The sequence below is a fragment of the Buteo buteo genome, chromosome 18 (assembly GCF_964188355.1).
Source record: "Buteo buteo chromosome 18, bButBut1.hap1.1, whole genome shotgun sequence".
Lineage (NCBI taxonomy): Eukaryota > Metazoa > Chordata > Aves > Accipitriformes > Accipitridae > Buteo > Buteo buteo.
Window position 1 is genome coordinate 26439530 of NC_134188.1, and position 25343 is coordinate 26464872.

Here is a 25343-nt window from a genome sequence, read left to right on the forward strand (position 1 = left end):
GAAGAACCAGTTTTTGAGCCGGACAAACACAATGTGAAGCCAAGGCGTTGAAGACAGGCTTTCCCCTGGCATGGGAACTGCTTACCTTCTGCCACAGAGACTCCCGGGACGCCAAGGAGGAGCAGGCAGCCACGAACCAGCAGTTCCCAACCTGGCCCTGGTGTAAGTCATGGGAGCTGATCCCGTCCACAAAGAGATGTGGATCATCGCAGATTTCCTGTGGGATGGGAGAAAAAACAGACACACTGGGTAAGCGAGGACATAGGGAAATCAGGAGCAAGGCCTCTCAGCAAAGGAAAATATCTTCCTCTCTTTCTCAGGCTCCATTTAAATCCCACCTGCAGCTTTCTGCTGGCCTCATTTATCACACTGGTGGCAGGAGGACCTTGTCCTGCCTTCTGCTCTCACCAGGACATGGGCAGCATCACTGCCGAAGTGACGCCAGACCTACTCCCTATTCTGTTCCAGCATCAGCACAGATTTGCTATAATTATCCCTGGTGATAATGATACATTTTCACACCATTACAGCCCTAGTGACCCATCCCCTCTTCTAAGTTCACACTTTGTTATTTGTCATAAGCCCTTCAGCTTCCTCTACTCTGTGACTGCTTTACCAGCTTCTCCCTCTCTTATTTTGCTCTGGAGAGCATGAGACCATCACCCAAACCTGCTGTTTCCCATACTGGAACTTGTGGATCCATCCAAAAATAAAACCCTGCAGGAGCAGGGCAGAGCCAGGCATTTAGCTGAGGAATCGCAGTGCCTAAATCCGACAGTTCACCCAGGAAAGCTCAACGCAGATTGAGGGCTCAGTCATGGTTGCAAGAAGCCAAGTGTCCTCACCCAGGAGGTTTGTTCTTTCAGATCTTGGAAAAAATTCAGTGAGCCAAAAGCTTTGCAGTTGGGCTAGGAGACCCATACTGACACGAAAGCCAGCATGGTGGATTCTGCACGGGCACCGTGAATGGAGAAATTTGGGCAGGAGTTGCTGGGAGGTGAGCTCATTCCTCCAATCTCTCAGGCATCAACCACATCGCCTTTCCTCTGCCCGGCTCCTGCCAGGCTCCCTTCATCCCACTCCCACTTAGAACCCGGCCAAGAAAGCACTTAAATAACAGAGGGTGTTGAGCAAGCTTCGTGTGGAACACCACTTTTTTTTTTCTTTTTTTTTGATCTTTTCTCCTGATCAATCCAATTTGGAAAGTCACGTCCAGCTGGAGGCTGGGAGCAGATGGGACAGACAAAGAGCTGAAAGAATCTCTTCCCCTTTGTTATTGCTTTTAAATTGAAGGGGGGGGAAGGAAAAGCAGATTTTCCTTCTTCCCCCACACCTCCCAGTTTTTCACGCTGGCTGCACCTGGAATAATGTTCCCCACAAACTTTGCACATGAGGACTTGCATTGCCTCTGCCCATCACGGGGAGGAAAAGGAATCGCTGCTTTGTAAGCACCTCCTCCTATTCCCACCTAACCCAGCCAGCACTGTACACCTAAAATATAACCTGAGCTCCATCCAGACACAAACTGGGAAGGGATCAAACCCAAGGGAGAGGACTAATCCCCTGCCAGCTGCTGGTGTTGCAGGAGGTTGGGATAAGCGCTAGAGGGAGGCAAGCTGACAGCCACCAAAGGCGAGAGCCAACTGCTCTTCCCAGCATCTCCGAGCGCAGACAGGGATGGGAGAGGAGCAGTGGGGTTTATCTCCGTTTATCTCCTGTTTCATACCACGTGTCTCCAAAAAGCAAACACCACATCACCCTCCCAGCACCACGACTCCAAGAGAAGAGGGCAGCACGCAAACGCGCGCACCCACACGCATCCCGGGAGCCTTTTGGGTTCAGGCATCAGCCATCACAGAACCAGCTCAAAACTGCCTCGTGGCACCGGAGGCTTCAGCAAACAGCGAGTCCGTCCCATCCTTCATCTCATCCCAGCCAAACCCCGGGTCATGGCTGCTCCTAGTCTGGACACAGATGGCGAACAGCAAGGAATAGGTGGGGAAAGACACAGGGATCCTAACCACCATCAGAGATGATTTGCGCTCCCTAAAAGTGCCTGCTGAAGTGGCTGCTGAGCTCCAGGCAACAAAATAAAACTTAGAGAAAGCCTGTGTGGATGGTCCTATGGAAAGATACAGCCTGATAACACAGGGAGTGCCAAACTAGTGATTCAAAATTCTGGTAATTCATATACTCCTTCCCACATTCTTCCTCCTGCAAGGGATGTGGGACAGAGGTGGAAATCAGAGCTGGGGCTCGGAGAGGATTTTAAGGTCCCTGTCGATGAGAGGCTGATTGCAGATGTACCAGGTCTGGCTTACGGGAGCCCAGAACAGGCCAATTTGCTCCCTCAGGCTTTGGGTTATTGAATTCCATTAAGGAAAAAAAGACCCAATCAGTGCAATTATCTTGCCCTTGGTGGTGTAATTTTGCTTCCCACCAAAAAGCATGTAGGCTTTTCCTCTGCTCTCCCCTTTACTACTTTTTCCCCCAACACACACAATTTCCTTCCAAATCCATTTAAACCAGAAAATATCACCCTCATCTCCTCCAGCTAGGCCAATTCCACACAGGGTAGTAATGAGCAAATCACCCTCTAATAGGCTTTCTAATTGGTGACTGTCTCATCATAAATGTTTCCCAGTGCAGATTGCTGAGCTTTAGATTCACTGGGGATCTGGATCGTATCAAGCCAGCTGTGGGGAGGGAAAAAGCTAAGGGGGGAAAATAACCATGTGAGATACAACATCTGCTGCATGCCAGGACCGTTTTTTGCTAATAAGATATTGCAAGGAGCAGACTAGTCTAATTGCATTGCAGAGCCTGGCTGTTTCAGGAACAACGCTTTCGCTCAGACTTGCAAAATCAGCAAGATCATCTATTAGCGTGGCTGTGCTTCCCCTCTCCCGGGCAATGGGGAACCAAAAGGATCCTGTGTCATAAATGTCACTCACACAGCCAAGAGAGCAAGAGGCGTCCAAGCACGGCGAGCAAGGGTAACAGAGCTGGCACAAAGGTCCCTGCGCTGCCTTGCTGCACGTACCTGCATTGGGATGTGATTTTGCAAAAAGGGCAATTAAAAAAATTTGCAACAGGGCGACATAGGGGAGCGGAAAAGGTGAGTTTAGAAAACCAAAGGTCTGTGTTTTCAGACGGATTTTTATAGAATCATAGGATCATAGAGTCATAGAATGGTTTGGGTTGGAAGGGACCTTCCAAGGTCATCCAGTCCAACCCCCTGCCGTGGGCAGGGACATCTTCAACCAGATCAGGTTGCTCAGAGCCCCGTCCAACCTGACCTGGAACGTTCCCAGGGATGGGGCATCGACCACCTCTCTGGGCAACCTGGGCCAGGGTTTCACCACCCTCAGTGTAAACCAATTCTTCCTTACATCTGGTCTGAATCTCCCCTCTTTCAGTTTATAACCATTACCCCTTGCCCTATTGCTACAGGCCCTATTAAAAATTACATCCTCAGTGACTCAGCTTCCCACACATCAAAGGGTAGGTTTGGTTGAGAATATCTACACCCTATAAAACTGTTTCTGGGGGTTTGTACTGCCTCAGTCAGGCATCCCTAATGCTAATCCACCCAGAGTATCTTAATGTATACACATTTGTATCTGTTATCAGCTTCCACACCACACAAAGGGCGTTGGACACATCACCCACAGAAAACAGGATTTGCTTGTACAGGGAAGCATCAAAAAAATACACTCCCCACCAAACCCATGACTCTGCTTGTGTACCTCAGCATGACGCCGTGCAGTTTGTTTTGGCACCAGAAAGAGTGGGCATGGTGGCAAACAAAATCTAAAGGTCAATTTGCAGGTTTAGCAGCCTTGACGGGCCTCTGCGGTTTTATCTTCCAGGTATCCAAAGTACAAAGGCACTACAGAGGTCTCTGTTAAAGCAACGAGACGTGGAGAGACGCAACATGCTGTGAGAGCACCGCACCTCTCCAGGAGCAGACAGAGAGGGAGAAAGATGGGAAGGAGACTGGAACAAGCGCAGAGACCTCGGACCCACCGTTCCTGTTCCACCCGCCCGTGCTCTCCAGGGATGCACTCTTGGAAAGCCTCACCATCACTCAACCCAGGACTTGTTCGGTCTCTACCCAGCCAAGACTGATGTAGAGGCCACCACAGCCTGGCTTTTAGCATCTCAAAACATGCAGACGCAGCCCTCCCCAGATTGCCTCTCCCACAGCGAGTTCTTTTGATGCGGCTGGTTGTAGAGCCGCTAAGGAAAAGCACTCCCTGGATCCTGACAGCCCTGAGATCTGCAGATCTCGGCACCGAAGCAGGAAAGTCTTCGCACATCTTACTGACAAACTGGGGGGTGGGATGCTCGGAGCGGTGAGATGCTGCACCCCAGGTTACCCCATCCAGAGGCAGAAGTGGTCCCTCTTGGTTTCAAGTCCCAGTCACCGCACAAGCCGTTGTTCCTTCATGGAAACGATGTCATCTGGCTCCTTTTCATGCTGCATTGCCTGAGCCAGCCTGACCTTTACGAGTGCCCACAACTACAGACTTGAGAAGTGAAGGAGAGGACAGTGAGCAAACGCAGCAGCTCTCAGAAATGGCTCCACCTGGATCTCCTTCCCTTAAATCTTACTACATGTAGGCACGGGCTCTGGGGAGCTACACCAGAGAGGTGGAGGAGGAGGAGAAACAAAAATAAGCTCCCATGGCTGGTTTAACTTTAACACCCGATGACAGATATACCCCTCTGATTCATCACAGGCCACCTTCTCCCAAGTCCCACCATCCTCCATCATATCCCAGTCTTGAGCTCTCCTACGGATCCCCTTTGACCAAGCTCCCTTGGGACAGTGCTAAGGACTTGCAGGGTGAGGACTTTGGCTTGAAACTATCTCCATCAGGTCCCAAACTTGTTCTTGGGGAGGATCACAGTCACGTTGGTACAAGTGAGGGACCATGAACCACAGGCATGAGCCATGAGGATCTTCCACAACTTGCATCACTTTTGAGCCATCAGTCCCCACCCTGGAGGACATGGTGGTGGGGACCTGTTGGTGGGAAGGGAGGAACTTATTCAAGTAAGCCCTGCTGTGAGAAACCACAGTATTTTGGAAGGAATGGTCCAAAACCACCCACTCATCACAGAGCTATTGTGAAATCCTGGAGCAAGCTGATGTGGCCACGAGCTTGGCTGCACCATTTCTGCCTCCAAGTGACATAATTCAGGTTTGGCACTTGCGCCTGCTGAACACTGCCCTGCCTGAATCCCAATTCCTGTGTCTCACTGAAAGCCAATCTTCTAAAACAGGATTTAGGCATCTAAATCATGCAGGGGGTTTTTAATTTTGGGTTTGTGGGTGGTTTGTTGTTTTTTTTTAATTCTCCTAAAAGCCAAGTTATTGATGGGAAAAGAAAGAACCTGAAGCTGCAAAGGAAAATCATCCCCACCCTCCACTGTGCATATCTCAGATCAAAATCTCCTAACTACTTTTCTATGGGGCTACCTCCCACACCCCCTTGAGCCATACTGTCCCAGGGTGAGGAACCACCTTTTGGTTTGTGATTGTGTCATATTTATAGCACAGAAGCACCTCAATCTAAGACCGGGACTTGACCCCACCACAGTCCAAATGAATCCCTGACTATGCAATGACAATGAAGAGGTTATCATGAGTTTAAGCCATTTAAAGAAATGACTTCCAGCCCACACCTATTCTGGTTATTCATACCCTGGGTGTAGCTTTACAGAGAAACCCGCTTTATGAGGAAACCACCCTCTAGGAATGTGAACTCATGAGCTTCTGTTAGCTGGGAGAAGGGACAAAAAGGGGCATTATTTAGAGAAAATGATTCAATATTCAGCCACCAGGAAAAGGCTGAGCTCCTGCTACTGTTGAGAGAAGGAAGCGGAGAGGAACTTGGCAGCAGGGTTGGCCGTAAGCACCCAGCGTTAGCTGGCACTGGCTGGCACCTCCAAGTGGGGGGGGTTCACCAAAAAGGATGAAGCCTGTATTTAACAACCAGTGGGGATCTTCCCATGAGGCCGTGGGCTCAAGCCGTGAAACTGCAGGAGTTCCCAGAGACGCCAAACTCAATCAAGCTTCATCTCTCCTTGGTAACATCACTTTCCCCTATGGTGATTTTCTCCTGACCTGCTCTACTTTCCCAGTAACACAGGCAATACGCAGCATTTCCAGATGAGACTTTGAAGCCTTCGGTTCATGCTCAGTTTGCTGCCAGTTTACCGAGAGACACAACAACGCAGGTACAGCAGCAGCAGCTCCAAGGCAGGAACACGCACAAGCTCTCCCAGCAATAGGTAGGACAGGGTCACCACACAAACCCACTACATGGTTTACGTGGGCTGTATACAAGCTAAATATGTGTATGGTTAGACTTTTAGCCAGTTTCTCCAGTTATTAAGCACTCTGTTTAAGTTTTCCATCATTAATTCGTACATAACTCTATCAGTGGTATTTGTATCAGACCACAACCAAGCTTTAACCATCCAGGACCACTCTCCATTAAGCTGGTTTGTCCACCCTTTTCCTTCCTGGAGGGGAACTGGGAGGAACGCATCACTGAGTGGTGATTTCTTCCCAGAGATCCAGAAATATCACAGATGTGGGATGCTTTGTTTCGTCTCTATGTGAACACACAGGTCACCCCTCCCAACCTGCAGTCTCTTGCCTTGGTCAACTCAGCTCCAGCTATCACCCGAAGGGGACAGATGCTTCAGCTCGCCCTTGCTGACCTGATTTCTTCTTGTGAGATCTGAGCGAGACACCACCAGCTTCAAGGGGTGGAGAAGTGGTGCCAGTTTGTCCCTGCCCCACCGGGACTTGGAACAGTGGCTGAAGCACTGAGCTCCTTTAGGGCACCTGAGAAGCCATGGCCAAAAAGGGGGTGAAGCCAGAGCATTTGGCAAACTCCTCTGGCAAACTCCTTGGCTGCACTTTTGGTGACGAAGGATAGTCTAAAAGGGACCTGTTGGTGGGTTTTCATAGAGATGAGCATCCAGATGAGGATGTGAAGGGGTCGCAGAGGTGCAGCCTTGGTCCTGGCGAGCTCAACTACCAAGTGCCCATGCTCCAGGGCACTGCCAACACCTAAAGGCTTTGTCCTTTCTCAGGGATGCTTTTCATTCTCCTCCGCTTCTCCAAGTTCAAGACTGGCTTGTCCATAGGGGTGTCAGGGGCATAGCAGGGAGCTGAGCACCGGCTCCCTACAACCCCACGTGGCAACAAGACAGCATGCACCTTGGGGACGGATGGCCACGAACATGGGTAGGAAGGTCAAGCAGGAGAGCACCATCCCAAGGAATTCATCCCCCCCATCGCACAGTGTTTCAGCACGCACAGGTCTAAATGATTGCACTGGGCTAAGTGCCTTCACTTAGGACAAAAATTGCACCCTTCCCTGCACTGCACATTTCAGTCTGCCTCATAAACAGGTTTTTAACCTTTGCAGGGCTTTGGGGCAGTATTTGCATAGTCTCTGTGTTAAATTATATATATCAGAGGAGAAACAGTGCCATTCCACTTAGTGTCAAACTGCATTGGGGTTTTATCTTAAAAAGGGACGACTTGGAGAATTTAATACTCTGTGCAAATAATTCAGATGGCGTCAGTTGTTTGGCAGCAAGGAAAGGACAAGCCCTTGCCCTGGGATGCTTACAAAGACAGATGCATTGATTCATTCCCCAGTCAACCCATCAATGCTTCTGGACTGGACAGGAGTCCAGGCTCTGCTGAGCGAGGGAAGAAGGAAAGATGATGGAGAGAGGGTTTGTACCTGTTTCTTTGCAGGTGTAGGTACCCCTCTGCCCTGACCACATTACAGGGTTACCATGTATTTAAAGGGAACAGATATGCAGCAGCAAGCGAGTGTGCACGCAAGATCCAAGCACACTGAAGCTAAGCCAATTCACACCAAAAAAAAAGCAAATCCTGAGGCAGGGACTGGTCTTTAGAACAAGTGATCCAGAGCCACGGTGGATCTTCCTCTCCTGAAAAAATAAAACTGGATGGTGCTTAGAGGAAGCAGGTCAAGCTTAGTTCAATGGGGAGTTAATTCAAAGAAGTGCCATGACCTCTTGTTACACAGAATTCAGCCGGCGCATCGACAATGGTTTCCTACGGCTTTGAATTCACCAGACCAAGGAAACGGCTCCTTTTCTGCTCTAACGACAGGGCCAGCATGGCTCCAGCTGTCATCCTCCCACCAAGGCTCCCTCCTATTTGTTTCCTTCTTCAACCACCTCTTGCAGCAGCTGAACTCAGCCCTCAGTTTTACCACACCTAACGTTTTATTTTTCTTCTGCAAGAGGCAGCACCGTGCCTGATGGAGTCTTTGCAAGGGGACTTTGCAAGGGCTTTGGTGAAAGACACTCGTTCCAACAGGACCAAGCCTGACCTTAACACAGGCAAATCACCCCAAAATCCCATCCTCTCTGGGGGCTCAAAAATTAGAGCTCACAGGCATTGCAGCACCTCCCAGCTTGCACCAAGATTAAAAACCTGGGTTGATCCAGGGCATAACTAGCTCTGTACCTGCTCCGCAGGCTGAATGTGCCCCTTTGGCACCCCAGAGCCAAATCTGGGAGGATTTGCACCATTCCCTCCCATGGAGCTCGGAGGGCAGTGGATGCCCAGGGCTCCTTTCTGCGACAACCTCTGCTACCGTTATGCTCTTCCCCATTACCAATACAATAATTTCTAGACACCGATGTGCAGTTGCATTAAGAAGCAGGCAATGAGTCTAATCCACTGATTTTACTGCTGCTTTTGCATTTAAGGCCGTGTCCTTCTGATGCCAAGGACAGAGCAGACTGGCTGGATAATTTCTTATCAAAGGCTGCAGTGAGCCATACTCACACCGGGCAGCTTGTCACTCCCTGTCCTCTTTGGGGGAAAGGGGGAGAGCGTGTTTGCCTGAGAACATGGGCCTGTGGCCCTGGGAGGATCTGGAGAGATCTGCTGGAATGCTGCCAGGGTCACCATCACACTTAATGGGAGGAGAGACATTTTAAAATGAGCGTAAATAATAACAAAAATTCTCTTGTCCATCCTTGAGGAGAAGGGACGGGGGGAGCCTGTGAATGGCTTAAAAATGTAAGAACAAGGTCAATTCAGAGATTGCATTAAATGGTGACCAAATCCTTTCCTGGCAAGGAGCGACCAGACTGGCACTCAGCTCCAGGCTTTACTGAAAAAGGCAGATAAATTAACAGGCGAGTGTCTCATAAATCCCTAAGCTGAGAAACGCAAAGTTCTGGAAGGACTCCGACTCCCATGATGGATCACAGACAGACGACAGACTCTGCTCGGTGGAGACGAGCCTTGAGTCCATCCAGCAGCACAGAGGAGCCACAGCATCAATGCTAACCACGAGCATCCTTTGGGTAGGACCAAAACTGAATGAGACAGGCCAAAAAGCTGCAAAAAGCTGAGCAAAGACATCCCTGGAGCGTGGGTGCCAGAGGTTAGTATTTCTGGCAGAGGATGGTCCAGGTGGGGCACCAGAAGGTTATTATTGCTCCCAATGACCATTACCATTTTAATTGCCTCCGAGCGCCTGCTTCAGGTGAGCTCTCAGAGCAAGGAACTGCAACAACTTAACCTCTGTCTTCCCCATTATCTTCACCCTTGTGTTTTTGCCAGCTTCTCAGCCTGCGCTATACACTGGGGAAAAGACCTTTTAATGCAGAAACTTGAGGGCAGGCAAGTGCCGGTCCTGCTTTTAGTGAATTAGTTCATTGACTCCTTTCCCCTTCCAGGAAAACCCTGTGGGGATTGATTGTATAACCCTCATTCAGCAAGCGAAAGGAGCTAAGTGCTTAATAACACAAGGAAAAGGGGATCTGAAATATGCTCTCCCATCCTGCAACATCTCCTCATCCTCCAAACACAACAGCATCAAATTCAGGAGACAAAGGGTATAATGGACAAAACCCCTATACACAAGTCAAGTTAGATATATGTCAGGCCAATAGGGAAGCGGCTACTGAAAAATGGTATTTTCTCAGTTTCTAAAACAAGATTCCTCTCGTCCGGCTGGAAAAAAAAACAGGGCTGTGAATGAGAGCATATCTCTCCAGTGCCACAGTAGGGCTGAAAATGCCATGGCCCTACTGCCCTAAGACCTCCTGCTTCCCACAACCCTTCCCAAAACACCTGGCCTCTCTATCTCCCCAAAAACTACTCCGCCTTTCCCCTCCAAATGACATAGCCTCTGCACCCAGATAAAATAATATTACCATTTAGCAAGAATTTACCTTTGTGCTGTTTAATCAGTGACAAATTCCCTTGACAATTCCTGCAGAGATAACCCGGCGCTTGCGAGCAAACGCTGGAGAGATATAAAATTACTGAGAAACAGGGTTGGAGGGCAAAACTCTTCCCCCGGAGACGGGAGGCTGCAGTCTTCATCCAAGAGAGTTTCTCTGGTGCTTGCAGCCAGCCAGGCTTGAACTCACAGTGCAGAGGTGCAGCTCAGGTTCAACCATCTCCGCACGTCACCTTGAGCCACCCAGCCACTGTGACAACAGCCTGCTCGGAAACCCTCGTGCTTTATCACAGCCTTTCTCCTTCCACCACCTTTGGTGCAGCTCGGCATTGAGTTGCCACCATGTCCCCTCCCAGCCATCTTTGAGATCTCCCATCCCAACCACTCTGCATCTTAGGGAAGACCATGAGGTGCTTTTGCAAGGTCCTGCGACACACTGCTGTCGACAGGGAACCACTCCTGCCTCCCAGGAGTGGTTCACGGGGTTCAACATCACATCTGTGCATGGCGTGAGCTTCCCACCAGATCACAGTGATGCCCGAATTTGTCCTGGCTAGCGACCAGTCTCTGCAGCAGGTCAGCGCTTGGCGGACTGAACCTGAACCACGTGGCCCTCCTGGCTGCAGAGAGAAAGCAAGCCCTTGCTAAGGGGTACTAACGACCCTAATTTAACCGTGTACCAATCCCGTGGCATCACTGGAAGCAGCCTGTACCCAAGAAGAGAGTTTGGGACAGTGATGATTAGAAGGGATGACCTGTTTTCCCACAGGGTAGATGAGCTTCTTCCACCCTGGGCCATCACTGTTTTTTTCCCACAGGATCAACAGACACAGCCGGGCGCCCCAGATCCCCCCTTATTTCTGCCTCTCAGCCTGCATCTCATCCATCCCCTTCCCTTCTCCTCAGTACCACCCTTCCCCATTTACGTAGCTCCCAAAAGCCCAGACCAGCTCACCAATGCACGGACTGAAACCCCTGCTCCTGTGCTGCCCTGCCAGCATTCCTGCCTCAAATAGGGAGGGGGAAACCCAGAGCTTAAGGATCAGGCTAAGACCTTCTCTACGGGTGGTACTACTTGACTACAGAGATCTCCCTTGCCTTCATATGCTAGCAGGCAGAGTGCGAGGGAAAAGGAGTTTCAAGCAAGGAACGAGGATTTGGGCTTAGCACAAAACACTAGGTTTAATTTCTAATGCAATAGCCACGTGCTGCTGCCAGAAAGAGCTGCCGATGCTGCCCTAGCCAGCTCCAAAAGCTGCTTTGGCTCAGCAATGACCAGCCAGTCTCATTTTTAAGTGGATTCACTAAAACAAAAATCTTCAGGACCCCCTTCCATGCTCAGGCTGATGCTACGGCTTCCCTCCCTCCAATACACTTGAGCAATTAGCTTTCTGGCTTGACCGCGCTGCATCACGAAGACTTCTGGCAAACAACCGCCAAAGCCAAAGCCTGATTAGAGAGCTCAAACAGCTGCTCCCTCTGCAAAGATCTGGCATCCAGAGCAGGGCTCGAGGCCAGGGGAAAGCAGGGAGGGAGGGAGGGAGGACACCCCGCTGGAAAGAATAAGGTTGAGCCCGTTCCAGGAAACGCTGCAACGCCAGATGCAGGGGGAAGTTGAAGCAAACCAGCCTGACCTGGGAAGGGTTATTCATGGGCTGTTCCAGCGAAACCTTGCAGTCTTGTCTTTTCCCCCTTGCACAGAAAAACCTCGAGCAAGAGGGAGAGAACGGCAAAGATTGCCTTTTTTTTTTTTTTTTTTTTTTTTCCCCAAAGCAACCTCAGGCTTTGGGAGGCCATGGAGGAGCAGAAAGGATGAAGGCAGGTTCTGGTGGGGAAGGGACGGATGCACACCCGAGAGATGAGCTGTTTAGATCTGTACTAGTGCCATGTAAATACATGGGAATGAGATCCTGCCTCCGCCAAACCTCATTCCCACCACCCCAGTGAGTTTACTACAGTGACTTTTCACATACCAGTGCTTTGCCTGAAAAAGTTAGCTCCTATGTATCACTTCTCTGCACAGACCAGAAGTGACAGCCTTTCTGAGAAAGCAAACAGTTGTTTTTAATTGCTTCCCCTCTCCACCCACTCTGCTCTCACAGCAAGGCTTGAGACATGATGAGCTCTTGCATTTTATCATGCAGTTTCAGCTGAAACTCTCCAAAACAAACCATGGCTGTGGCCTTGAGAGATAACAGAGGTGTGTACACACCATCCCCTCCCCGCAGACAGCAGCCCCGGGGACTGGCAGACTCCATTTCTGGGTCAGGAAGTCCTCAAAACAGCACTTGCCAAAAGTTGGAAGTATTGTTTTTTTTTTTCTAAACAAGAATAAAATGTGATTGCCTAAGGAAAGATTTGCTGGTTGTAATAGAAAGAGGACGCTGCAGGGACTTAGTGTGGCTTAATAACTGTACCGTGCAATTACCACACAAGCAGAGCAGTTGATTTGAACTTTGTGGACATTTTGAACCCTAGTGAATACTGCATTAAATTGGAGAAGCCGATGATGTTTCCCAGCTCTCTTGCAGACAGCAAAGTGGTGAGATATATATCAAGATCTCTAACACTCAGATGTACCACATTTGCTTTCTTGCAGAAGATGCTGGGACGTTTTGCTGGGGTCTCTCCCTTAAAGAACTGGTATGAATTCAGGCAGAATTGGGTCCAGCAACTAAAAAAGTCACTGTGCATTGGCTGGCTGGCACAAAGCAGTTCTCCCCTTGAAATTCAGTCACTTTCGCCAACATGGACAACTGAAAGGAAAGAACCTTGAGAAGCCCTTTAGATAAAAAGGCCTCTGGAAACTTTAGCAGTAACCAGGGCACATGTGAGCTCAAATTCTTATTTTATGGTGATTTTGTGATCAAGGCAGCTAGACCGGTCTGATCAGATGATCCTACCAGACAGTGGCATCAAGGAGACAGCTATTGCTCAGCACAGACTCCTGGTGACGCAATTGCTGGCAAAGTTCCCTTCACCTAGTGCAGAAGCAGCAAAGGAGGGACCATCTCCACCTCCAGTTAAGTGCACAGGACCTTGCTTGTGTGCGGGACCCACTTCCAGCACCCACTCCCACTGCCAGCCCATGCCAGAAGGAGCCTCTGTTCAAACCGCAGAGCTGGCTGGTAGGAAAGAGCTTGAATTCACCCCATGTTTCAGCAGGGATGGGCTTGGACCTAGCTGAACGTGTCACCACACAGGTGAAGACCAGGAGGTCCAGAAACCTTTCTTAGAAAGACCTCACGGTCTCTGGAGCAGGGCAGCAACAGGATGATGCCTTGCTGGCTGACCTCAGGTCTTCCTCAGCAAGAGTTGATGCTACACGCCTGAACACCAAGGGCTGCGAGTGAGCTGAAAGCCAGAAAAGCAAATGGAGTCGAGGTGGGTCACTCATTCAGAAAAGGTCTCCCTCCTCCCTGAAAGGAAGCACCGACAAAGCTATGCGTGATAAAGTCTGAATAACCAGAGTCATTTGTGACCCATGCAGCAAGCTCTGAGACATAGATGCTCAGCAGAAGACAAACTTTGCCCCTTTACAGCTGCATCCAACCCTCTGTCATTAGACGTGGGGCCGAATTAATGTGTGTCTCTGAATGCAAAACAGCGAGGGGGTGTCAAATACATCCTTACCCTTTAATCCCAAAGAAAGTCGTTTAGAAAGTCTTGGGCATCACCTATATGTGGGACGTGCAAGGGGTTCTCATGCCCTCCACAATGAGCCCAAACCAGGGTGAGCCCTGTGTTCAGAAGGCAGCTGTGCACAGAGCATCCTTCGACTCCAGCGGACAAGGGGAATAAGCTAAAATGCGTGCAGAGCCTTGCACAAACCCCACGTCCAGACAGAGCTGGCATGGAAAAGCCCAAGGCAGGGCAGAGGGAAGTCAGACCTCCTCCCACGAGGACCACGGTGGGATAATGGGGGGCTCAGCCCCTCCTGCCACACAGAAAGAATTAGTTCAGCTCCATTCCTCCCTTCACACAAAGCCTTTTTGTCCACCCCCCCCCAGACTGCCCTCACCCAGACAGATGCAGCACTGTCTCGCGAAAGGCCAGCTGATTTTCTGGGCTGCCAGCGGGGTCAAGAAGGACAACGGCAGCTCAGGCGACCCTGCCACGCTGAAATGCCACCGAGCTGCGTACGAAAGAGCACAGGCTGGGCAGCGAGGGCTGCTCCTCCCCGCCGGCAAGGAAGGAGACCCAGGTGTGTTAGATGCTGTAATATTGCCTCTACCCAATTATCATTGCTCCCTGGGATGCCTTGTATTTTATGGCAGTCGGAGAAGCGGCCTCGTGGTCAAACCCAAGCAGATGGCCACACCAGGGCATACAAATTCCCCAAGATGTAGTGGCCTCAGGCTCTGGTGTGCATCTTTTGGGCAGGCACGGAGGACAGCAGAAGGGGGACAGGCAGCACGGGGGACAGGCGATGTTACCCCCAGTCTCTCACAACCTGCCTCCACGCTAGACACAGCAGCGTGGAGGACACGCAGAGTGCTTTTTGCAGAGGACAGGCAGAGGACACCAGTTTCGCACAGGAGAGGAAGGATGGGTTAGACCACCTACCTCCCAAAGACCCCAAACCCACCTCACCTACCCAAATCTTATTGTCTTTTCCCTTTTCAAATGGACCACCAAGAGTATTCAGAGACAACACTCTGCCTTTCTAGACCCACCAGGCTTAACAAGAGCACCCAACACCAACCCGGCTACAAACCACCTCTCTGGTTTATGCATGGGGAAACTGAGTCACAGCGAAGTCTCCTTTGCTCTCGGGCCTCATGGGGGGCAGAACAGGGTGCAGCAGACCTCCCTGGCATCCCAGAGGTTCATGATGCTGAACCTGGGCAAATAAACCCTGCTGGCGAGAGGAGATGTCGGCGGGGGCTTAGCACCCTGGGTGAAGGATGTGCTGTACATTTTCGGGGATGCCTGAGAGCAGAGACGGCATAAAGCAGTGTCAAGGTACAAGGGGACAGGCTCACTTACCTTCGGCCGCTTCCACTGGATGCCCTGGATCCTTGACTTGTAGAAGAGCGAGTCGTCGTTGGCGGGGAAAAGCGGGTCCTCAAAGAGCTGCTTCCGCCGTTGGCACTCCTTCTTCAGGGAGGCGTAGCGCTGGTTCTCGTATGGCTTCACCGAGGAAAACATCCTTTCCCACCGGCCCTGGGAGGACAGGCAGAGTGGGAGTGAGATGGGGCAGGGTCTGGCCAGGGACACTCGATCCTCCACTGCAGCATCTGAGTGGCAGGACCAAGACGTTGTGGCTGGAGATAACCACGCAGCCCCTGCCTTTCCCCAGATCTGGCTGCATCACTAGACCCCACATTTATAGTCCAACGAAGCACCTCTGGCTCACTCCAGGAGGTATCAGCGTGCTCCATCACCAATTTAAACAGACGGGGAAAATCCTGCACCCAAATGAGGAGGGACAGATGACTCCTCTAAGCCCTCTGCATGTACCTTGCTGATCCCCTGGACACAGGACTCCCATTTAGCCCCCCAAGCTGGCCAAACGCCACCAAAACAGGCACAGTAGATGATAACTGGTGCCCTGCCTCTTAGTGAATTTGTAACTCATTTGGGAAAAACACAGCCCTTGGAGGCAAAGGAGGAGAAGACATTCCCTGCAAGATGCGTGTCCCCAGGTTTTATGGGGGCTGAGCCCTACCCAGAGCACCCCCACCATGCAGCCTCAAATCACAGCCATACATTTCATGATTTCATCAGAGACGCCAGTTTCTCAGTAGACTTTATCAGATCTCTTTTTAATTAAAAAAAGGCCTCCTGGCAGACCGCCATGTGTTTCTGGATTAATTATCCTGTCTTGACAAGCATCTAGCTTCCAGGGCAGAGACGTGAATTTAGGAATCCAGAAGACAGCAGGAAACCGTTGCCCAAATGCCCCTCAAAGCTAAAGCAGCACCTCTCCATCACCACTCTATCACCCTTGTCGTTTGGTCAGTGGGTACCAACCCCTTTGTTCAGGTCCTAATCCCTCCGCCCCACAGGTCGAGTCACTTTGTCCCCACAGCAAGCACAAGGAGAGGGGGGTGCTGTATGTTGTTCCCCTCTACTAAATCACAGACCTCCTTCCAAAGCTCCTTCCCTAAAGTTTCTCTGTGTTTATTTATAACAGCCATGTAGAACCCTTCTCTCTCCCCAAAATGGGATGTCCTTTTCAAAATGTTGACGATTAGTGACCCTAGTCTGAAAACACCTAGTCTGGTTTCCTAAAGAAATGGGGTTTTGTGTGCCACATAATCCCAACTGTGGCCTCCAACGCCATCCACAGTAAAACGAAAGGTGCCCCATCCTGCGGGCAGATGCATCCAGCAAGCTGGCTTAACTCATTGCTCACAGTGAGACACACAGAAACCATGTGCTTACTGTGGCATCATCACATGTGGTGGGACAAGGAAATTGCAATAAAGGCTAACTGGAAGCAGGTAATCTGTAAACATCCAAAATCCCAGGGATTATATGATCACTTACAGTCAGGCATCAATTTAGGAGCGGTGTCACATCCCTTGTTAATGAATTTCTAGGGTTAGCTGCAGGAAAGTCAGTGTTTGAGAGCTAAACCAATGCCCATGCTGATCGGAGCAATTCTTCGAGAGCATCTCCCACCCAGCCAGTCTCCTCTCGTCTGGGAGAGACAAAAACACTTCACTTCTGCAAAGCAGAAGAGCAAAGCATAGGTTTTAATTGATGGTATTTATCAGCCTGATTAGCAGCACAAGTGCTCATCACTCAGAGCTTAAGTGAACCCAAAATAATCCCCTTGTTGGCTGCTCCACAGGTCTCTGCCGCTGAGGAGCAGTTGCTAAAACACCTTGTGGGCTGCTTTCTGCCAGCCAGCCACCCTTCTCCAAACCACCTCGTGTGTCCCAGCCCCAAGCCCTGAGATGCAGCGACTGCAAATAACTGTGCAAAGGGGCAATTAGGCCTTTAATTAAACACGATCTGAACTGCAAGAGAGGCACCGCCCTGGGCAGACTGCATAGGATGGACTGGGGCAACAGGTAGATGCATCTCCCAGGAGGAGACCAGTGGGACTGGATGGCCAACAACCCACCTACCCCGACGTCTCTACTCCCATGTCCCCGATGTGGAGGAAGAACATAGCGATGATCCTCCAGGATTTTTGATTTGAGATTTTATAGTTTATAACACCTTAGCTTGCAGGCCAACAACAAGGAGAGCAGCTCTGCCTTCAGCGCCCTGCACGACCTGCTCTGTTTAGAAACCAAGGCTAGGACCGTGCCTGCTTAGCGCCAGTTACAGAAGTATTAATTCACACAGGAGCCTTTGAAGGCAGCTCAGCAATGTGTTGAGGTGCTGTGGTATAAAGGGCTTATAGCGAAGCTCACAGGATTTTCTCCTCGGCATCAGGACGTTCCCAGATGCTACAAAGAGGCCCAAGTGCATCACCTGCCCTCAGAAAAGCCTTAAAAATAAATAGCCTGGTAGCAAAATCTGAATTATACACCAGATTTACTCCTTGTAGAAAAGCAGACAGGCTCACCGAGCGGTCAGGGAATGCAGCCAGTAGTCAAAACATGCATCCACCCTGCTAAGAGGGCCAGGGAATGAGCCAGCCTCCAGCAGAGGAAAGGGGTGAAGGACAGGGGAGATGTCCCCAGGGAGGTGGTGGGGATGAGCTCCTTTTGAGGGACAAGGAGGCAGGATTTTCGCAGTGATAGCACTCGCTGCTAGAGAGACCCAGGCAAAACAGCAGCGCTGGGAAAGGACGGTTGGCAGCTGCCTTCTGCACGAATACGAAGGCTGAGAGAGAAGGATGCTGCTGTTAACTAAGATGCCAGAAGAATTGCTTGGACTGGTGCATGAGCTGGGCTGACAGATTGGAAAGGACATTTCCACGGGAAGTTGTGCAGAAAGAACCAGTGAGATTTAGGAAGAGAGCCTGAAGAGGAGGGTAGGGAGGTCTGGTGCCTTTCTAAAAGACACGCTCGAGTTAAGGCAGGAGTTATGGGTTTGACGCAGGAGATGCTGGACGCTGCTCCACAGCCTGCCCTGTGGCCGAGGGCTGGCACTTGGCTGCTCATTCATAAAATTACCGCTCCTCCCCGGGCAGCTCTGCGACGACAGCCTGGAGCTGAGTTTTCCGATGACCCTTGCAACGCCGACTTCCACGAGACACCCTGGGCAACGTCCATCCCTATGAGAACAGGACTGCGGTCCTCTCGGCCAAGGAGCTCCAGCCGTTTTGCCACCCAAATTTGCCTGGGGGAAAAGGGTCAACTCCTCGCCCTGCTATCCCACCCCACAGTGACTGTCACCTCGACACCCATCTGTCCTGGCTGCGGGGCTGCTCTCACACGAGAAGGTGGAGATGGATTGGAGTTGCAAAGGAAATGCCAAGCAGAACGAGAAGGGATACTGTTCAGGATCATTTAAAAAAAAAACCTTGCAAAATAATTAAAAGGAAGGGGCGGGGGGAATCTTCTTAGGGCAGTGTTAAAATTCATTATTCCCTCTAATTTGCAGCATTTCACGCTTACCAGGCTGAACTTCCGATCTGCCACATTAAAATGCTCAAGGGCTGCCTAATTACTCTTTGCTTTCTTGTGCCAAGCTAGGATGCTCCAGGAGCACAAGAACTGGGCATTCTCGTGCCTGGTCCGAATTAACACCCCTACACTCACACATGTACGTGTACGTGTGTGAGCAGGGAGGGGTATCTGCACTCACAACTCTTAGCAGAGCTGACTTTTGGGAAACAGAGGTCTGAGCCCAACCTCAGTCCGGCCATGAAGGAGTTAAACAGGATGCTATTTTATTCAAGAAGGGAGCCAGACATATGACTCAGGGGTGTTGTGGACTCCCCCTTTTCACTTCCAGCATCCTCCCTTCCTTCCAGCACCTGCCAGCTGGTAACGATCAGGGCTCCGAGCACCGCAATGGGGAGAGGGACTGAAAGTGCTTGCGTTGGCCAGGACCAAGTACTTGCCGAAAGGCTCTTCCTTCCCCCCCAAAAAATGCTTCCTCTCCTTCCCTTCCAGCTTGGAGGCTCCTGTACCACGGAGCCAAAGGGCTCCTTCCTCGTAGATCCTACAGTCGTCTGCCTCCAGGTCAGACAAAACACCTTGTCCTTAGAGGACAGGATCTGCTGGCCAGGGTTGTCCAGCCCTGTTCTCACTGAGCAGGAGATATCTTCGATAACACATTGCAAAGCCATAGGATCAGCCGAGGAGAAGACAGAGCAGGAACCAGGCATGTGGTTGCCCAATCCCCAGCCAGTGGCAGCCTTATGTGTGCAACGTACAACACTGCAGCCCAATAGCAGGGTGTTCAGAGCAGGCAGGTTCTTTCTAAAAATGTTGTTTAAACCATTTTTTCCAGCCTCCTTGGGTGTTTCTATTGACAGACATGGGGTTGCCCTTCCACCTACCAACACAAAAGTCCAGCTCAGCGGAGGAAACGCTGCTGACACAAGGATGGCTTTATATACTTTTTTCCAGGACCCAGCAAAGATGCCGTTGAACCATGAATCACTCTCTACACGGAACACGAGATAAGCGCTCCACACCTCTTAGCCAACGCCTCTACGAACAAAAAAGCCTCAAATCATGGGCTACAAAGTGACAGTCCTATTGAAAGGCCATCAGCACCACCAGCACACGGTCCACAGCAGGTATGAGCTCCATTCCCAAAGCCCTTTCCCACTCCCAGCTGTGTATCGACCATAGCTTTGCTTTGGACTTGAAGTGGCACGGCCCAGGGCCAGCAGCACCGCGTAGCATCCTGCATTACCAACATCTGCAAGGACTGGAAGGTGAAGCCACACTGAAGAAAATTAGAAAACAAGACATCATTTCTTCTCAAATGGCCTGTGGTTAACCAGGGGAGCTATTTCCTATGGGAAGTCATAGGTAGCTCATCTCCAGATGTTTCTGAGCAGAGTTGGATGTCTTTCCAGAGAAGCTGCTTTAGCCAAAATGCAAATTACTGAGCATTTACAGCAGTTACTTGCTGAAACAAAAAGAAAAGAGGAAGACTGATTGTTCCTTTCTGGCCTTTATCTCTCCTCTTTATCCAGTAGTATCTCTGTTCTCATCTAAGAGCTAAAAACTTCACTAGGCTAAAGGTGAAACAACCATGTTTGTTCTTAATTATATTCCTATCAAGCTCTGATTTTTGTCAGTGATTTGCTGCAGCACAGCTGGGGTCTGAATCCAGACACCTGAACACAGCACCTTTCAGCCAGAGGGTTAATCTTCTGCGCGTGCACGTGGGGATAAGCCATCCCCCTTCAAAAACTCCGTGTAGACGGAGTGGAGTTAGTCTCAAAAAAAATCCTGATGGGTTAAGGGCTGTTTGTTCTGAGCAAGTAAACCCGCCGCATCGATATGGCTTTTTGCAAGCACTTAAGTGTGGCAAATGCTCCCTGCTGATACCTCCTCCTCTATGGAGTGGGAAAAAGCATCACTTTCCATCTGCAGGGATCCTGGTCCCTTCTGCAAAGCACTCTGAGACCTACAGAGGAAGGTGCTGTCTAACAGCTGGCTATTAGTGCAAAAACCTCAAGAAAAAAGTAATCTTCCATTAAAAAGTGCATTTGCAGCACAGCCAGGGAAGCAGCCAGGGTCACTCGACCTAGCAGAAAACTACTGCAAGTGACTCTGTAGCATCAAAGCGAGCCTGGCTGGCAATATCTGCAACAAAATCAACCGAAGGTCAGATGTCACATTTGGAGGCCGTTTCCAGCAACGCATGGTGATTTTTATCATGCTTGCTTTATTTCCTCTCGTTTTTTTTTTTTCTCCAGAACATCGCCCCTTTGTTGCTTAACGGCAAGAAGACAGCACACGGAGAGATACAGCCAGCCAGCGGGTTTGCGGGGAGGCACGGTGTTCGGAGATGTTTTTTCCTGGGAAGGCTGGGGTTAGCGGGAGGGTCTCTGCACCCTTGGATACCCATCTCCTGCAGAAGCCAGCTGGATATGATGGCCAGGAGCTCCCTTTTGCTTGGATAACTCACACTGGGGACGCCTTTGGCCCCGGGAGTTCCTCATTCCTTGCAGATATGAGTCACCGTTTGCAAACAGAGTCGATGTCGGAGCTGCAGGAAGAAAGGGCAGCCCTGTACCGTAAACACCCTAATAACTCTGCGTTGGTGGCAAGCTCTGTCTGGCAAGAGCGCTGCACACAAAAGGCGTTTGTGGCATCAGCCAGACTGGTCCTTCTGCTCAGCTCAGACATTAAAGTCAAATGGGACCAGGACATATGTCTGAAGGCATCCTGGCACAGGCAGCAGTAACAAACTCAAAGCAAAGCTGGTGGCAGCATCTCCCACCAGACTGGCAAATGCAGGAGGCTGGAGAGACGGAGGACTAGCAGGGACAGGGGTGGAGGAACAGCAAAAGGAGATGGCAGAAGGACAGACCCAAAAGCAGTGGGAAGAAGGTGGCTATAACTTGCCACCAGGCAGCCAGCCTTGGCCAAGGGAAGAATAGAGGAGCTGAAGACATTCTCCGCTTTGGGTCCAGCTCATCCCAACCCACTCATGGTTTGAGGAGAACAGAGAAACTCAGTTTTGGGTACCCCTCAACTCGTCCCCAAGTGCTATTTAAGCCCAGAACCAGCCTTACCGTGGCAGACACACGTTACATGAGGTTTGTTTCCCAGGCCACAGCAAGATTAAAAACCCTTGGAGATCAGCAAAAGTTCCAGGACAAGCACCGAAAGGTGAATTAATGGGCTTTGCCAATGCCCAGCCCCTGGAGACAGTCATCGCTTCACCAACCCTCCACAACCCAGCACCCCGACCGTGACCCTGGTTAATAATTGCAAGGAGCAGCCCAGAGCACCAGCAACAACAAAGGAGCACAACAACTCACTCAGGAGCCCTGGGGCTTCCCAACAAAACCTTGCTGACAGCAGGAACCTTCTCCAGGGCTCCCCCAGGTTTATATACGGCAGCCCGAACTGGGATGGAATAGCACAAGGACGTGGGGCTGGTATCATTTAGCAACGTCTATGTTCAAACATGGCATGGCTCACACAGAGCAGGTTTTCAGGCATCAGAGAAATACAGCCTAGGAAGGGTAAAGTCGTGCGTGCAGAATGGAGACACCTCCATCTGTGGTTGTCCAGCCACATGGGCCTTCCTTATCCCAAGAGGGCTGTCACCCCACACGCACATCGCGTTGAACACAGACCACCTACCCCACGAGGTAACAGGAGCGCTGTGCCCTTCTCAGCATCCATTTTGATCACTTTTTGTATTAAAAAAAAAAATAAAAAAAATGCTAACTTTGCAGGAGTGGACTGAACATGTATTTCTATTATTTATTCAGGGCTTCTAATTGAACGTCTGGACCGGCTTCTTTTAAATCCGGTCACACTGACTCCACTGGAAGCCTTGCACCACATCAATACACTCGTGCTGGTTTTCTTGCCAGCTGGGCAACAACATTATGGTCTAAAGACAGACCTGTACCTCTGTGAGTGGCTAGAGGGAAGGACAGAAGAGTCACAGGGCATTGCTCGAGATAGCCTAGAGAGCCTTTTTCTTGGGCAGTACAGGTCACAGAGATGCTTCGTTAAGAGGTTTGGGTAACGGGCAAATTCATTCAGAAAACTCATCTTTAACACAGATAAAATGCAGCACATCTGCATGCAAATGCTCTGCCTTCAATAGCTTCTGCAGCCTCTCAGATAATTAAAGCAATTGAACTTCAAAAGATGCAGAGAACTGTGCTCAAGGAGCAGAAGAGATAACGGGGCTGCAGCTACTCTGTAGGAGACTGAGTGGAGGCAGCTGGATCCTACAGGATCATCCCTCCCAGACTAGCTGAGCTGCTTGTCCCCCCGGCTGATCCAAAGCATCTCTCCCGCAGCTTCAGCCCAGACCCCATCATAACACCGACGCCGTCCCCAGGGCTACAGGTTTCTTCTCTCTCCCTCACCTCCACCCCTTGCTGCAGGCAGAGCCCAAAACTCTGTCCCCTTGGAGGCCTGGAGGTACAACCAAGTCCTTCAGGTCTCCTCCTGAGAGACTCCCGGCCATACCAGAAACGTGTCCCTTGTCCTGCTCCACTTCAAACCGAGCGGGATCCAAACATCACCGGCAATTTCAGCCAACGAGGGCTCCCCGCTGCCTCTGACGATGGGCTCCGCACCCCAGGCTTTGCCCCAACCCTACAGCTCCTGGCCCCGAGTCAGGACTCAAACCTCTGCCAAGACAACATCTCCCAGGTTTGGCTAATAAACAGTTCTAGTATTTTCTCTTTGCCTGACCTAGACCAGAATAAAAGCACTGAGGCACTCTGCTCCTTGCCCTCCTCCAGCCTGGGTCCTCCACTTTCAGTTTTCCGCTTTGATAGACTCTTAAACCTCTTGCCAGACCTTTCCTGAGCCCCACGTCTTATAAATCCCATAGCCACAACACTAAATATCCAGACCACACCTGAGTACCGTCTGACTTCAGAAGAGCATTGTCTGCAAAACCTTCAGGACAGACAGGATAAAAAGCAATTGTCCACCCAGGTCAAAAGATTTCTTCCAGATGAGGTTTTCTCCTCTTTTGAGGACCTCTTGCTTTGCTGCAGCCCACCATGGCTAGTGCTTGCTCCTGCTGCCACGGCCAGCTCTTACCCCAGGAAAAATGCCTGTCACCGCTCTGATGTCTGTCTGGAAACTCTTCCAGAAGCCAGAGCGGGCACCGGCTTCTCTGCAGGAGGTGGCTCAGGGCATGTTATTACCGCACGGTTAACGGCAAGCGGGAGAGCGTGGGTCAAGCACAGGGCTCTGGGACGGGGATTAAGCCTCTGCCTCCTCTCCCAGCAGGGATCCTGCTGGAAGTCCTTGCTCCTTATCTCTTTAGATATGCTGCAGCAGCCTTCAGCTGGAGCAGCGAGTCGCAGGGTACGTACAAAATGTACCCCACGACATGGGGAAGAATTTCACTTCCCCACACGGGACAGAAACCTGCTGCAGTCCCGGCCGCAGCCCCGTGTTTGACGCAATAAATCACTGCTGTCCTGCTCCCGCATGAAGACCTGCCGAGCAGCCAAATGCAAGATTTGCCGGGCGAGGAGCCAATGGACACCATCTCCATCCAACGCCCACGCAGCAGCGGGTGGCCTGGCTCCTTGCAAAAACAGAGTTTGCAGCTGCATCTTTTACCAAAGCAAGACTTCCCTTTGCTCGGCAGAGAAATCACCTCCCTTAATCCTCTCGGAGCAATCTTTACATTATTTACACATGCTCAGACAACTGGTAGGACCAGCTCTGCAAGTCTTTCAGAGCAGCAAGTGTGCAAATAGTTTGTAGGAAGCTCTTGCTTACCAGGGTGTGGCTTGCAAAAAATAAAACAAACCAACCCCAAACTCAGCAACAAACAGGCGTGCTTCCTTTTTCTTTATAAGGAGACTGGGCCCAATGGTGGAACAACTCAGGACGGGCTGGGAAGGGATGGAGTCAACCAGAGCCATCTGCATCCTGCACCAGTGAGCCAGGGAACCTCAAACAAGTAGAAATGCAATATAAGCTGGGACGGAGGGTGCTCACTGCAAGGGAGGGATGTGCTTTCTCACCTGGGGAATTCACTGTATGAATTATCTGGAGATATAACAAAAAAAAACCAGCAACAACAACAAAAAAAAACAGAGCTGGGGAAAAGCATCTTGGTTTAACGGAAGGCGAGGCAGGAGCAGAGCTGGAGTCTTGCCCTTTTCACCCAGCAATCAGATAGACCTGCTGCCTGTTGTGTTGTAACTCCATAGAAACCTGTCCCTTTCCCTGATGCTAAAAGCATAGCTAAAAGCGTAGCCCTGCCCTGGGCTGCTGCAGCCTTGTTTAATTAGTTATGGCCAGATTACAGGATAAAACTTGAAGGAATAAACCAGGGCTGCAGCCTCCCTCATCTGAGGATAAGCTGCAGCCAGCCAAGCAGACAATTTGCCCCATAAATTGAGGAGGTCCCTGCACGGCAGGGAGAAGAAAACCTCTCCTATGTATCATTTCAGAGCTCCCCATTAAGGTTTTCCAGCCTCCCAGCATTAAGGTGGTTGGGACACGTTACAGTCCCCTCTAGCCTTAACCT

The 25343-nt window shown here is 50.6% G+C and overlaps 1 protein-coding gene across 3 annotated transcripts in view; it reads right to left on the reverse strand.

The window, feature by feature from the left end:
- CAPN5 (calpain 5) overlaps positions 1-25343 on the reverse strand; it is a 54781-nt gene that overhangs the window by 20920 nt on the left and 8518 nt on the right. For 2 of the 3 annotated variants that reach the window (XM_075050213.1, XM_075050214.1), the window contains 2 exons: positions 15261-15437; positions 86-217 (listed from right to left, as the gene is read on the reverse strand). In XM_075050213.1, the coding sequence (XP_074906314.1) occupies positions 86-217; positions 15261-15422 (294 nt within the window). In that variant the 5' untranslated portion in view covers positions 15423-15437. Of the gene's footprint in view, positions 1-85; positions 218-11905; positions 11956-15260; positions 15438-25343 lie in introns of those variants that run through there. The other variant, XM_075050216.1, reaches the window with a different exon arrangement.